Source organism: Salvelinus namaycush, chromosome 7 (assembly GCF_016432855.1).
Source record: "Salvelinus namaycush isolate Seneca chromosome 7, SaNama_1.0, whole genome shotgun sequence".
NCBI classification, from domain to species: Eukaryota; Metazoa; Chordata; class Actinopteri; order Salmoniformes; family Salmonidae; genus Salvelinus; species Salvelinus namaycush.
In genome coordinates, this window is record NC_052313.1 from 60,566,800 (window position 1) to 60,581,601 (window position 14,802).

The window sequence follows — 14,802 nt, forward strand, 5'->3', positions numbered from 1 at the left end:
ACAAAATGTGGAAAAAGTCAAGGGGTCTGAATACTTTCCAAGGGCACTGTCAGACCCCTTCCCATTTTTCCCATTTTGGTACGTTACAGCCTTTTTCTAAAATTGATTACATGTTTTTCCTCGTCAATCTACACACAATACCCCATAATGACAAAGCCAAAACAGGTTTTTAGAAATTCTTGCAAATGTAAAAAAATAAATATAATAATTGCTTATTTACGTAAGTTTTCAGACCCTTTGCTGTGAGATAATCCTTGAGATGTTTCTACAACTTGATTGGAGTCCACCTGTGGTAAAATCAATTGATTGGACATGATTTGGACAGGCACACAACTGTCTATGTAAGGTCCCACATTTGACAGTGCATGTCAGAGTAAAAACCAAGTCATGAGGTTGAAGGATTTGTCCGTAGAGCTCCGTGACAGGATTGTGTCGGCACAGATCTGGGGACCGGTACCAAAACATTTCTGCAGCATTAAAGGTCCCCAAGAACACAGAGGCCTCCATCATTCTTCAATGGAAGAGCTGGCCGCCCAGCCAAACTGAGCAATCGGGGGAGAAGGGCCTTGGTCAGGGAGGTGGCCACTCTGACAGAGCTCCAGAGTTCCTCTATGGAGATGAGAGAATCTTCCAGAAGGACAACTATCTCTGCAGCACTCCACTCATCATGCATTTATTGTAGAGTGCCCAGACGGAAGCCACTCCTCAGTAAAAGGCACATCACAGTCCGCTTGGAGTTTGCCAAAAGGCACCTAAAGGACTCTGACTATGAGAAACAAGATTCTCTGGTCTGATGAAACCAAGATTGAACTCTTTGGCCTGAATGCCAAGCGTCATGTCTGGAGCAAACCTTGCACCATCCCTACGGTGAAGCATGGTGGTGGCGGCAGCATGCTGTGGGGATGTTTTTCAGCGGCAGGGACTGGGTGACTAGTCAGGATCAAGGGACAGATGAACTTAGCAAAGTATAGAGAGATCCTTGATGAAAACCTACTTGAGAGAGCTCGGGACCTCAGACTGGGGTGAAGGTTCAGCTTCCAACAGGACAACGACCCTTAGCACACAGCCAAGACAACGTGGGAGTGGCTTCGGTACAAGTCTCTGAATGTCATTGAGTGGCCCAGCCAGAGCCCGGACTTGAACCCGATCAAACATCTCTGGAGAGACCTGAAAATAGCTTTGCAGAGACGCTCCCCATCCAACCTGGCAGAGCTTGAGAGGATCTGCAGAGAAGAATGGGAGAAACTCCCCAAATACAAGTGTGCCAAGCTTGTAGCTTCATACCCAACAAGACTCAAGGCTGTAATTGCTGCCAAAGGTGCTTCAACTAACTATTGTGTAAAGGGTCTGAATATTTACGTAAATGTAATATTTAAGTTATTTCTAAAAACCTGTTTTTGCTTTGTCATTATGGGTATTGTGTGTAGATTGATGAGAATTAGAACCATACTGTAATGTAACAAAAACAAAAAGTCAAGGGGTCTGAATACTTTTTGAATGCATTGTAGATGTTATTTCATGCTGCTAAGACTTGTATGGATGACACCAGTATTGCCAGCATTTGTTTTATTCACTGGGCTATCTGGAGTGCTCAGAGTGTAGACTAAAGAAGTGGAGTAGACAAACTGCCAATGTTTTAAAGTTCTATGAAATTAGTCTGTGTAGTTACTAACCGTTTGTCATGAGAATTTCTATCCCAATGTTCTAACTGAACTATTTTATAACTCCATCTGTATCCTAGAGGTTGTAAGGCTCTAAGTTTAATAAACAGAGTCCCAGCATACAAATGATCAGTTCTTTATTCAGAGAGCTCTGCCCTCAAGTTCAGAGCCCATCTTTTATACACACATCAGTCGAGAACCCCACCCCGCTTTAGGCGGGCTGTATTGTTCCACTGTACACTTACATTGTTTATCATATTCAGCAAGCCTAACAGTTTCTCCACTCCACGGGTGGGGACAGAGTGTCCTGTAAGGAACACAATGTTCTAATTCTATCCTGCTTACGCTACACACATTATCCACTTATAGTCTTATGTGTCTAATGGATTTCACACACAGTGATACAGTTTCAGGGTGAAATATTTTAGTCATTACTTTAAACATACAAATTCTACTATCACCCTTTTGATGTTGAGTGGAGGATGATATAGCTCATCATTTTCACAACTTTTGCCTCTTTTTAGTTTTTGACTCCTACCCAGTTTCAGAATAGTTTTATTCCCATTCCCATACAGCCTACTGAAATGAATACATACACTACCGTTGAAAAGTTTAGGGTCACTTAGAAATGTCCTTGTTTTTGAAAGAAAAGTATGTTTTCTTTGTCCATTAAAATAACATCAAATTGACCATTAATACAGTGTAGACATTGTTAATGTTGTAAATGACTATTGTATCTGGAAATTGATTTTTTTTTTTTTTATGGAATAACTACATAGGTGTACAGAGGCACATTATCAGCAACCATCACTCCTGTGATCCAATGGCATGTTGTGTTAGCTAATCCAAGTTTATCATTTTAAAAGGCTAATTGATCATTACAAAACCCTTTTGCAATTATGTTAGCACAGCTGAAAACTGTGGTGCTGATTAAAGAAGCAATAAAACGGTCCTTTTTTAGACTAGTTGACTATCTGGGTCATTTGTCGGTTCGATTACAGGCTCATAATGGCCAGAAACAAAGACTTTTCTTCTGAAACTCGTCAGTCTATTCTTGTTCTGAGAAATGAAGGCTATTCCATGTGAGAAATTGCCAAGAAACTGAAGATCTCGTACAACGCTGTGTACTACTCCCTTCACAGAACAGCGCAAACTGGCCCTAACCAGAATAGATAGAGGAGTGGGAGGCCCCGGTGCACAACTGGGCAAGAGGACAAGTATTTCAGAGTGTCTAGTTTGAGAAACAGACGTCTCACAAGTCCTCAACTGGCAGTTTCATTAAATAGTACCCGCAAAACACCAGTCTCAATGTCAACAGTGAAGAGGTGACTCCGGGATGCTGGCCTTCTAGACACTATTCTGGTTAGAGACTGTTTGCGCTGTTCTGTGAAGAGAGTAGTTCACAGCGTTGTACGAGATCTTCAGCCGTTTCCAGCTACAATAGTCATTTACAACATTACCAGTGTCTACACTGTATTTCTGATCAATTTGACATTATTTGAATGGACAATGTGCTTTTCTTTAAAAAATAAGGACATTTGTAACTTTAGAATTTATTAATTTATTTCACCACTAATGGTAGTGTATTTTTTTAAATTTATTTTAACCTTTATTTAATATGTTTGGGCTGCAGGGGCAGTATTGAGTAGCCAGATAAAAGGTGCCCATTTCAAACGGCCTCGTACTCAATTCTTGCTCGTACAATATGCATATTATTATTACTATTGGATAGAAAACACTCTCTAGTTTCTAAAACCGTTTGAATTATATCTGTGAGTAAAACAGAACTCATTTGGCACAAACTTCCTGACCAGGAAGTGGAAAATCTGAAATCGATGCTCTCTTCTAGGTCCTGCCTATAAATGGGCATGATACGTATTAGTATACATGCACGTCATACACCTTCCCCTGGATGTCAAGAGGCAGTGAGAGAAGAAATGGAGTGTTTATCTTGGTCTGAGATGGAATAAATCCTCTTGGAATGACGTGTCGCCCATTTCCTGTTTTCAGGAAGGCGCAAGGAGGAACCGGGGATTGCCTTTTGAAAAGCTGTCGTTATAGGCGACTACTATCTCCGGCTTTGATTTTATTTGATACATGTGACAATATCATCGTAAAGTATGTTTTTTCAATATAGTTTTATTAGATTTTTGAAATTTATTCGGGACGTTAGGCGTGTTGCGTTGTGTGCCTTTGTTCAGAAAGGAGAGCTTCGCGCCACTTGGCTAGTGCGCTTGCTAATTCAAGAGGGAAAAAGGACGTTCTAAATCTAAACAACGATTGTTCTTGACAAAGGACACCTTGTACAACATTCTGATGGAAGATCAGCAAAAGTAGGACCCATTTTATGATGCTATTTCATATATCTGTCGAACTGTGTACTATTAGTTTTGCGCCCAGGTTTTGGGCACTCGGTCGCCATAACGTAAGCCTTATGTCGTAATGAAGTTATTTTTAGAATTCTTACACGGCGATTGCATTAAGAACTAGTGTATCTATCATTTCCTATACAACATGTATTTTTTAGCTATGTTTATGAATAGCTATTTGGTCAGAATATGTGTGTCAGAAAAAGTGTCAGAAAAAAATCCGGACGTTGTGGGAAAAAGTAGCTACGTTAGCACAATGTATAACCACTGATTTCAGCTCTAAATATGCACATTTTCGAACAAAACATAAGTGTATGTATAACCTGATGTTATAGGACTGTCATCTGATGAAGCATATCAAGGTTAGTCAAAAATTATATATCTTTTGCTGGTTTGTTACGATCGCTAACTTTTGCTGCTGGGAAATGGCTTGTGTTTCTGGCTATTGTGGTAAGCTAATATAACGCTATATTGTGTTTTCGCTGTAAAACACTTAATAAATCGGAAATATTGTCTGGAATCACAAGATGCCTGTCTTTCATTTGCTGTACACTATGTATTTTTCAGAAATGTTTTATGATGAGTATTTAGGTATTTGACGTTGGTGTCTGTAAGTATTCTGTCTGCTTTCGGTGCAATTTCTGATTGTAGCTGCAATGTAAACTATGATTTATACCTGAAATATGCACATTTTTCAAACAAAACATAGATTTATTGAATAACATGTTATAAGACGTCATCTGATGTCATCTGTCATCTGATGAAGTTGTTTGTTGGTTAGTTTGGTTGGTTCTTGGTTAGTTAGGTTGGCTTTGTGCATGCTACCTGTGCTGTGAAAAATATCTGTCCTTTTTTGTATTTGGTGGTGAGCTAACATAAATATACGTGCTGTTTTCGCTGTAAAACATTTTAAAAATCGGACATGTTGGCTGGATTCACAATATGTGTACCTTTCATTTGCTGTATTGGACTTGTTAATGTGTGAAAGTTAAATATTTCAAAAAAATATATTTTGAATTTCGCGCCCTGCACTTGAAGTGGCTGTTGTCATATTGTGGGCGGCCTCGGGCTTGCAGCCAGAAGAAGTTAACTTCCTTAGCATACTGGTTATTGTCCGGAATTTCGGATGACTGACGTGCCCAAAGTAAACTGCCTGTAAACTGCCCAGAAGCTAGGATATGCATATACTTGATAGCATTGGATAGAAAACACTCTGAAGTTTCTAAAACTGTTAAAATAATGTCTGTGGGTATAACAGAACGGATATGGCAGGCGAAAGCCTCGAGGAAAATCCATCTGGAATTTTTAGTTTTTGAGGTCACAGGTTTTTTCAATGCTTGCCTATGGGATATACAAATAGATAGGACCCAGATTGCAGTTCCTATGGCTTCCACTAGATGTCAACAGTCTTTAGAAAGGGTTTCAGGCTTGTTTTTTGAAAAATGAACAATTATTTGTAGTTTTTCCAAGGTGTCCCCCATTTAGAAAAGTAGTCATGTTTTGCGCATCAACAAGAGCGTGCTCTTCGTTATTTATCTTCGATATTGAACACACTATTCTCCGTCTTAAATATTATTGTTTATTTAGATATTAGAATACCTGAGGATTAATTAGAAACATCCTTTGACTTGTTTAGACAAACTTTACCGGTAACTTTTTGGATTCGTTTGTGTGCATGTTGACCGAGTGAATTACTGTATCAAGCGCGCCATCTAAACTGACATTTTTGGGATATGATGAAGGACTTTATCGAACAAAACGACCATTCATTGTGTAGCTGGGACCCATGGGATTGCAATCAGAGGAAGATCTTCAAAGGTAAGTGATTTGTTTAATTGCTGTCTGTGATTTTGTGACGCCTGTGCTGGTTTAAAAAGTATTTTGACGTGGGGCGCTGTCCTCAGATAATCGCATGGTATGCTTTCTCCGTAAAGCCTTTTTGAAATCTGACAACGCAGTTGGATTAACAAGAAGCATTTAAATGATGTAAGACACTTGTATTTTCATGAATGTTTAATATTACGATTTTTGTATTTTGAATTTCGCGCTCTGCAATTTCACCGGATGTTGTCGTAGGTGTCCCGCTAGCGTTTGGACATGCGCCCAAACAGGTTAACTAGGCAAGTCAGTTAAGAACAAATTCTTATTTTCAATGACGGCCTAGGAACAGTGGGTTAACTGCCTTGTTCAGGGGCAGAATGACAGATTTTTACTTTGTCAGCCCGGGGATTCGATATTGCAACCTTTCGGTTGCTCTAACCACTAGGCTACCTGTCACCCGGTATGGCCAGAAGAGGACTGGTCACCACTCTGAGCCTGGTTCCTCTCTAAGTTTCTTCCTAGGTTCCTGCTTTCTAGGTTTTTTTTTTGTGGCCACTGTGCTTCTACATCTGCATTGCTTGCTCTTTGGGGATTTTAGGCTGGGTTTTTGTTAATTTCACTAGGGTAGGGGGCAGCATTTAGAATTTTGGATGAAAACCGTGCCCAAATTAAACTGCCTGCTACTCAGGCCCGTAAGCTAGGATATGCATATAATTAGTAGATTTGGATAGAAAACACTCTAACGTTTCCAAAACTGTTAAAACAATGTCTGTGAGTATAACAGAACTGATATGGCAGGGAAAACCCGAAGAAAATCAAACCAGGAAGTACTATTATTTTGAAAGGATGTTTTTCCATTGAAAGCCTATCCACCATACGAAGACTTAGGACCCAGTTCACGATCTCTATGGCTTCCTCAACATGTGACCAGTCTTTAGGCATTGTTTCAGGCTTTTACTCTGAAAAATGAAGAGATACACCGCTTTCAATGAGCGGACAGTGGAAATTTCCATCCATGAACCAAGCACGTGATCGGGAGTGCGCATTTCTTGTTTACCTTTTTCCATTGACGAAGTTTTTGTCCGGTTGAAATATTATTGATTATTTATGACAAAAGCAACCTGAGGATTGATTTTAAACATCATTTGACATGTTTCTACTATCTTTTATTGTACTTTTTTGACTTTTCTTCTTGGTGTTGAGAGAGCGCATTGTGCCTTTTGGATTTCTGAACTAAACGCACCAACAAAACGGAGGTATTTGGACATAAAGATGAACATTATTGAACAAAACGAACATTTGTTGTCTAACATGGAGACCTGGGAGTGCCACCAGATGAAGATCATCAAAGGTAAGTGATTAATTTTAATGCTATTTCTGACTTTTTGTGACTCTCCTTGGTTGGAAAATGGCTGTATGGGTTTCTGTGTCTAGTCGCTGACCTAACATAATCGCAAAGTGTGCTTTCGCCGTAAAGCCTTTTTGAAATCTGACACAGCGGTTGCATTAAGGAGAAGTTTATTGGTATTCGTATGTTTAACACTTGTATCTTTTATCAATGTTTATGATGAGTATTTCTGTTATTTGATGTGGCTCTCTGCACTTTCACCAAATGTTTGTTTGAGACAATGCATTTCTGAACACAACACACCAATTTCAAATTAGGTTTTTGGATATAAAGATTACCTTTATCGAACAAAACACACATTTATTGTTTAACATGAAGTCCTATGAGTGCCATCTGATGAAGATCATCAAAGGTTAGGTTATTAATTTAATCGCTATTTCTGACTTTTATGAGACCTCTCCTTGGCTGGAAAATGGCTGTATGGTTTTCTGTGACTAGGTGCTGACCTAACATAATCGTTTGGTGTGCTTTTGCCGTAAAGCCTATTTGAAATCGGACACTGTGGCTGGATTTACAAGAAGTTTATCTTTAAAATGGTGTAAAATACTTGTATGTTTGAGGAATTTTAATTATGGGATTTCTGTTGTTTTGAATTTGGCGCCCTGCAATTTCACTGGCTGTTGTCGAGGTGGGATGCTAGCGTGTACTTGTACCAGACAGGTTAAGCACTTTGTGACAACTACTGATGTAAAAAGGACTTCATAAAATACATTTGATTAACATGTATATCACACCAACTGACTGGTTGTTCTGATGTTCACACAGGATACCATGTTGAGACATTCTCTACATCCAGAGAGCAACAGCAGGAAGATCAGAGAGCTAAGAGGTCTCATCACTGCCCACATTGTGAAGAGATTTTCCCATTTCTTTCAAAGCTAAAAATACACCTAAAAATACATACAGGAGAGAAGCCTTTCTTCTGCCCTGACTGTGGAACTAGTTTCTCTCAACTTTCCCACTTAAAATCCCATGAACTTATACATACAGGGGAGAAGCCATACTCCTGCTCTGACTGTGGAAAATGTTTTAAAACATTATATGACCTAAAAGTTCATCAGAGAACACACACAGGAGAGAAGCCTTACGTCTGCTCTGACTGTGGAAAATGCTTCACAACATCAACTCATCTAAAAGTTCATCAGAGAACACACACAGGAGAGAAGCCTTATTACTGCTCTGACTGTGGAAAATGTTTTAAAACATCAAATGAGCTAAAAGTTCATCAGACAACACACACAGGAGAGAAGCCTTTCTTCTGCCCTGACTGTGGAACTAGTTTCTCTCAACTTTCCCACTTAAAATCACATGAACGTATACATACAGGGGAGAAGCCATACTCCTGCTCTGACTGTGGAAAATGTTTTAAAACATTATATGAGCTAAAAGTTCATCAGAGAACACACACAGGAGAGAAGCCTTACGTCTGCTCTGACTGTGGAAAATGCTTCACAACATCAACTCATCTAAAAGTTCATCAGAGAACACACACAGGAGAGAAGCCTTATTACTGCTCTGACTGTGGAAAATGTTTTAAAACATCAAATGAGCTAAAAGTTCATCAGACAACACACACAGGAGAGAAGCCTTATTACTGCTCTGACTGTGGACAATGTTTTAAAACATCAACTCAGCTAAAGGTTCATCAGAGAACACACACAGGAGAGAAGCCTTTCTTCTGCTCTGACTGTGGGGTGAGTTTCTCTCATCTGGGCACCTTAAAAACACACCAACGTATACACACCGGAGAGAAGCCTTACGTCTGCTCTGACTGTGGAAAATGCTTCAAAACATCAACTGAGCTAAAAGTTCATCAGAGAACACACACAGGAGAGAAGCCGTATTACTGCTCTGACTGTGGAACTAGTTTCGCTAAATTTTCCCACTTAAAAACACATGAACGAATACATACAGGTGAGAAGCCTTTCTTCTGCTCTGACTGTGGGGCGAGTTTCTCTCATCTGGGCACCTTAAAAACACACCAACGTATACACACAGGAGCGAAGCCTTATTCCTGCTCTGACTGTGGAAAATGCTTCAAAACATCAACTGAGCTAAAAGTTCATCAGAGAACACACACAGGAGAGAAGCCATATTACTGCTCTGACTGTGGAACTAGTTTCTCTAAATTTTCCCACTTAAAAACACATGAACGTATACACACAGGAGCGAAGCCTTATTACTGCTCTGACTGTGGACAATGTTTTAAAACATCAACTCAGCTAAAGGTTCATCAGAGAACACACACAGGAGAGAAGCCTTTCTTCTGCCCTGACTGTGGAACTAGTTTCTCTCAACTTTCCCACTTAAAATCACATGAACGTATACATACAGGGGAGAAGCCTTACTCCTGCTCTGACTGTGGAAAATGTTTTAAAAAATCAAATGAGCTAAAAGTTCATCAGAGAACACACACAGGAGAGAAGCCTTACGTCTGCGCTGACTGTAGAAAATGCTTCACAACATCAACTCATCTAAAAGTTCATGAGAGAACACACACAGGAGAGAAGCCCTATTACTGCTCTGGCTGTGGAAAATGTTTTAAAACATCAAATGAGCTAAAAGTTCATCAGAGAACACACACAGGAGAGAAGCCTTACGTCTGCTCTGACTGTGTAAAATGTTTTAAAACATCAACTCAGCTAAAAGTTCATCAGAGGACTCACACAGGAGAGAAGCCTTTCTTCTGCTCTGACTGTGGGGCGAGTTTCTCTCATCTGGGCACCTTAAAATCACACCAACTTATACACACAGGAGAGAAGCCTTATGTCTGCTCTGACTGTGGAAAATGCTTCAAAACATCAACTGAGCTAAGAGTTCATCAGAGAACACACACAGGAGAGAAGCCGTATTACTGCTCTGACTGTGGAACTAGTTTCTCTAAATTGTCCGACTTAAAAACACATGAACGAATACATACAGGGGAGAAGCCATACTCCTGCTCTGACTGTGGAAAATGTTTTAAAACATCAAATGAGCTAAAAGTTAATCAGAGAACACATACAGGAGAAAAGCCTTACTCCTGTTCTAACTGTGGGGTGAGTTTCTCTCGACTGGATACCTTAAAAACACCAACATATACATGAGGAGAGAAGCCATACTCCTGCTCTGCCTGTGTAAAATGCTTCAAAACAGCAACTGAGCTAAAAGTTGATCAGAGAACACGCGCATGAGAGAAGCCTGCTTACATCTTCTCTGACTTTTGGGTGAGTTTCTCTCACCATAGCAACTTAACACACCAATGTATACACACAGGGGAGGATCCTTACTCCTGCTCTGTGGAGGGGTGGGCGTGTAAGTCAAACGTCTAGCCAAAGGCTGCGTGTTTGAGTCTCATCAAGGAGGACTTTAGCATTTTAGCTAATTAGCAACTTTGCAACTTCTTACTACTTTTTAGCTATGTCAGCATGTTAGCTTAGCATGCAACTACTTAGCATGTTAGCTAACCTTTCCCCTAAACCCATTTAACTCTACCTTAAACCCCTAACCTAGCTAACGTTAGCAACAACAAATTGGATTTCGTAACACATCATACATATTACTAGTTCGTAACATATTGTATGAATAGCAATGCGTAAAATAACATACGAATTGTAATTCTTAACATCTGATACGTCCTACAAGTCGTATTATACTGGACAACAATCTAAACGCAACAATTTCAAAGATTTACAGTTTGTCTAAGGAAATCAGTCAATTGAAATAAAGGAAGCCCTAATCTAAGGATTTTACATGACTGGGCAGGGGCTCAGGCATGGGTGGGACTTGAGAGGGCATAGGCCCACTTGGGAGCCAGGCCCAGCCAATCAGCATGAGTTTTTCCCCACAAAAGGTACTACTCAGCCCCCCCCCCCCCCACCTGCAATCCTGCAGGTGAAGAGGTCCTGGGCTGCCGTGGTTACATGTGATCTGCAGTTGTGAGGCCGGTTGGATGTACTGCCAAATTCTCTAAAAGGACGTTAGAGGTGACTTATGGTAGAGATATAAATATTGAGTTCTCTGGCAACAGCTCTGGTGGACATTCCTGCAGTCATCATGAGAATTGCACATTCCCTCAACTTGAGACATCTGTGACATTGTGTTGTGTGGCCTTTTATTGTCCCCCAGCACAAGGTGCACCTGTGTAATGATAATGCTGTTTTATCAGCATCTTGATATGCCACACCTGTCAGGTGGATGGATTATCTTGACAAAGGCTGAAATGCTCACTAACAGGGATATAAACAAAGTTGTGTACAACATTTGAGAGACATTAGCTTTTTGTGCATATGGAACATTGCTGGAATGTTTTATTTCAGCTCATGAAACCAACACTTTACATGTTTAGTTTATATTTTAGTTCAGTTTTTATTGGTAGGCATACTTTATTGGTAGGCATGGTAACATACTAAATGGAGTGGCACAGATGTTTTTGTAATATACACTGCTCAAAAAAATAAAGGGAACACTTAAACAACACAATGTAACTCCAAGTCAATCACACTTCTGTGAAATCAAACTGTCCACAATAAATTTCACATGCTGTTGTGCAAATGGAATAGACAAAAGGTGGAAATTATAGGCAATTAGCAAGACACCCCCAAAAAAGGAGTGATTCTGCAGGTGGTGACCACAGACCACTTCTCAGTTCCTATGCTTCCTGGCTGATGTTTTGGTCACTTTTGAATGCTGGCGGTGCTTTCACTCTAGTGGTAGCATGAGACGGAGTCTACAACCCACACAAGTGGCTCAGGTAGTGCAGCTCATCCAGGATAGCACATCAATGCGAGCTGTGGCAAGAAGGTTTGCTGTGTCTGTCAGCGTAGTGTCCAGAGCATGGAGGCGCTACCAGGAGACAGGCCAGTACATCAGGAGACGTGGAGGAGGCCGTAGGAGGGCAACAACCCAGCAGCAGGACCGCTACCTCCGCCTTTGTGCAAGGAGGTGCACTGCCAGCGCCCTGCAAAATGACCTCCAGAAGGCCACAAATGTGCATGTGTCAGCATATGGTCTCACAAGGGGTCTGAGGATCTCATCTCGGTACCTATTGGCAGTCAGGCTACCTCTGGCGAGCACATGGAGGGCTGTGCGGCCCCACAAAGAAATGCCACCCCACACCATGACTGACCCATCGCCAAACCGGTCATGCTGGAGGATGTTGCAGGCAGCAGAACGTTCTCCACGGCGTCTCCAGACTCTGTCACGTCTGTCACATGTGCTCATGTGCTCAGTGTGAACCTGCTTTCATCTGTGAAGAGCACAGGGCGCCAGTGGCGAATTTGCCAATCTTGGTGTTCTCTGGCAAATGCCAAACGTCCTGCACGGTGTTGGGCTGTAAGCACAACCCCCACCTGTGGACGTCGGGCCCTCATACCACCCTCATGGAGTCTGTTTCTGACCGTTTGAGCAGACACATGCACATTTGTGGCCTGCTGGAGGTCATTTTGCAGGGCGCTGGCAGTGCACCTCCTTGCACAAAGGCTGAGGTAGCGGTCCTGCTGCTGGGTTGTTGCCCTCCTACGGCCTCCTCCACGTCTCCTGATGTACTGCCCTGTCTCCTGGTAGCGCCTCCATGCTCTGGACACTACGCTGACAGACACAGCAAACCTTTTTGCCACAGCTCGCATTGATGTGCCATCCTGGATGAACTGCACTACCTGAGCCACTTGTGTGGGTTGTAGACTCCGTCTCATGCTACCCCTAGAGTGAGAGCACCGCCAGCATTCAAAAGTGACCAAAACATCAGCCAGGAAGCGGTCTGTGATCACCACCTGCAGAATCACTCCTTTTTTGGGGGTGTCTTGCTAATTGCCTATAATTTCCACCTTTTGTCTATTCCATTTGCACAACAGCATGTGAAATTTATTGTCAATCAGTGTTGCTTCCTAAGTGGACAGTTTGATTTCACAGAAGTGTGATTGACTTGGAGTTACATTGTGTTGTTTAAGTATTCCCTTTATTTTTTTGAGCAGTGTATAATACGTTTTCCTCTGAGACCAGGTTGTCCCTCTGCAGTATTCTGTGGGAAGGAGCTAGTATACACTTTATTTTTGTATTGAACCTTTATTTAACTAGGCAAGTCGGTTAAGAACAAATTCTTATTTACAATGATGGCCAAGGTGCAGTGGGGTAACTGCCTTGTTCAGAGGCAGAACGACAGATTTTTACCTTGTCAGCTCAGGGATTTGATCTAGCAACCTTTTGGTTACTGGCCCAACGCTCTAACCACTAGGCTACCTTCTGCCCCTAACATGTATCAGATATAGATGGTGTGATGATCACTTTTCACCATTAGTTTGGGGGGATTATTTTACAACTTTATTTAATGATACACAGTTTATGAAATGAATACATGTGTTTATTAATTGTCTTTAAAACTAGAGGAGTTATTTTAGTTACTGATCATGAATGTGTTTGGATAACTGCATTGAAGCAAACTTTATTGATCTGCCAATGAAAAATAAAGTTACATGAATATGTACTGGTCAACCTCTTCTTCTCTTTAGTATTCAGTTCTTCATATTAGATCTGACAGTATGAATGGTTCTTGTGGTTGTATTCAGTTCTTCATATTAGATCTGACAGTATGAATGGTTCTAATGGTTGTATTCAGTTCTTCATATTAGATCTGACAGTATGAATGGTTCTAATGGTTGTATTCAGTTCTTCATATTAGATCTGACAGTATGAATGGTTCTTATGGTTGTATTCAGTTCTTCATATTAGATCTGACAGTATGAATGGTTCTTATGGTTGTATTCAGTTCTTCATATTAGATCTGACAGTATGAATGGTTCTTATGGTTGTAGTCAGTTCTTCATATTAGATCTGACAGTATGAATGGTTCTTATGGTTGTATTCAGTTCTTCATATTAGATCTGACAGTATGAATGGTTCTTACGGGCTGAGTGCCTGGAGTGTTTTTGTATGACTACAGTCAGTAGTTCTCTCTGACCCTGTGATGTCACCAGCACATTAAGTACATTCGTCTTAAGATAGCCAGGTGAGACAACCACATATCACAGTAAATACATTTCTCCTCAATTAGTCAGTGTCACATTATTATTTGTATTTTGGGGGGGTACTCTTTAAAGACGTAGGGTTTCAGACCTTTTCGGGCAGATGGGCAGGGACTCTGCTGTCCTAGCATCAGAGGGAAGCTGGTGCCACCATTGGGGTGCCAGGACAGAGAAGTGCTTTGACTGGGCTGAGAGGGAGCTTGACCTCCTGTAGCAGTGGGACGGCCATGAGACCAGAGGTGGCAGAACTGAGTGCTCGGGTTGGGATATAGGGTTTGAGCATAGCCTGAAGGTAGAGATGGGGCTGTTCTTCTTGCTGCACCGTAAGTAAACACCATTGTCTTGTGGTGGATGTGAGCTTCGACTGGAAGCCAGTGGAATGTACGGAGGCGTAGGGTGATATGGGGGAACTTGGGAAGGTTAAACACCCAGACGGACTGCAGTGTTCTAGATAAGTTCAGTGGCGACCCATCATTCAGTGCAGGTGAGCCACCTGTTTTGAGCCCCACAGTTTTAGCGATAATGTGAGGGGGAAAAATGATCTG

General features: G+C 41.3%; 1 protein-coding gene across 1 annotated transcript; it reads left to right on the forward strand.

Annotated features, from left to right (window-relative positions):
- Nucleotides 1-9,067: 9,067 nt before the first annotated feature.
- On the forward strand, nucleotides 9,068-10,997 carry LOC120051563 (zinc finger protein 615-like; the record flags this gene model as incomplete). The annotated part of the gene is made up of 2 exons (XM_038998504.1): nucleotides 9,068-9,173; nucleotides 9,258-10,997. Coding segments are annotated over 2 exons (1,194 nt in total), but the record flags the coding sequence as incomplete, so codon positions are not given.
- Between the last annotated feature and the right edge of the window lie 3,805 nt (nucleotides 10,998-14,802).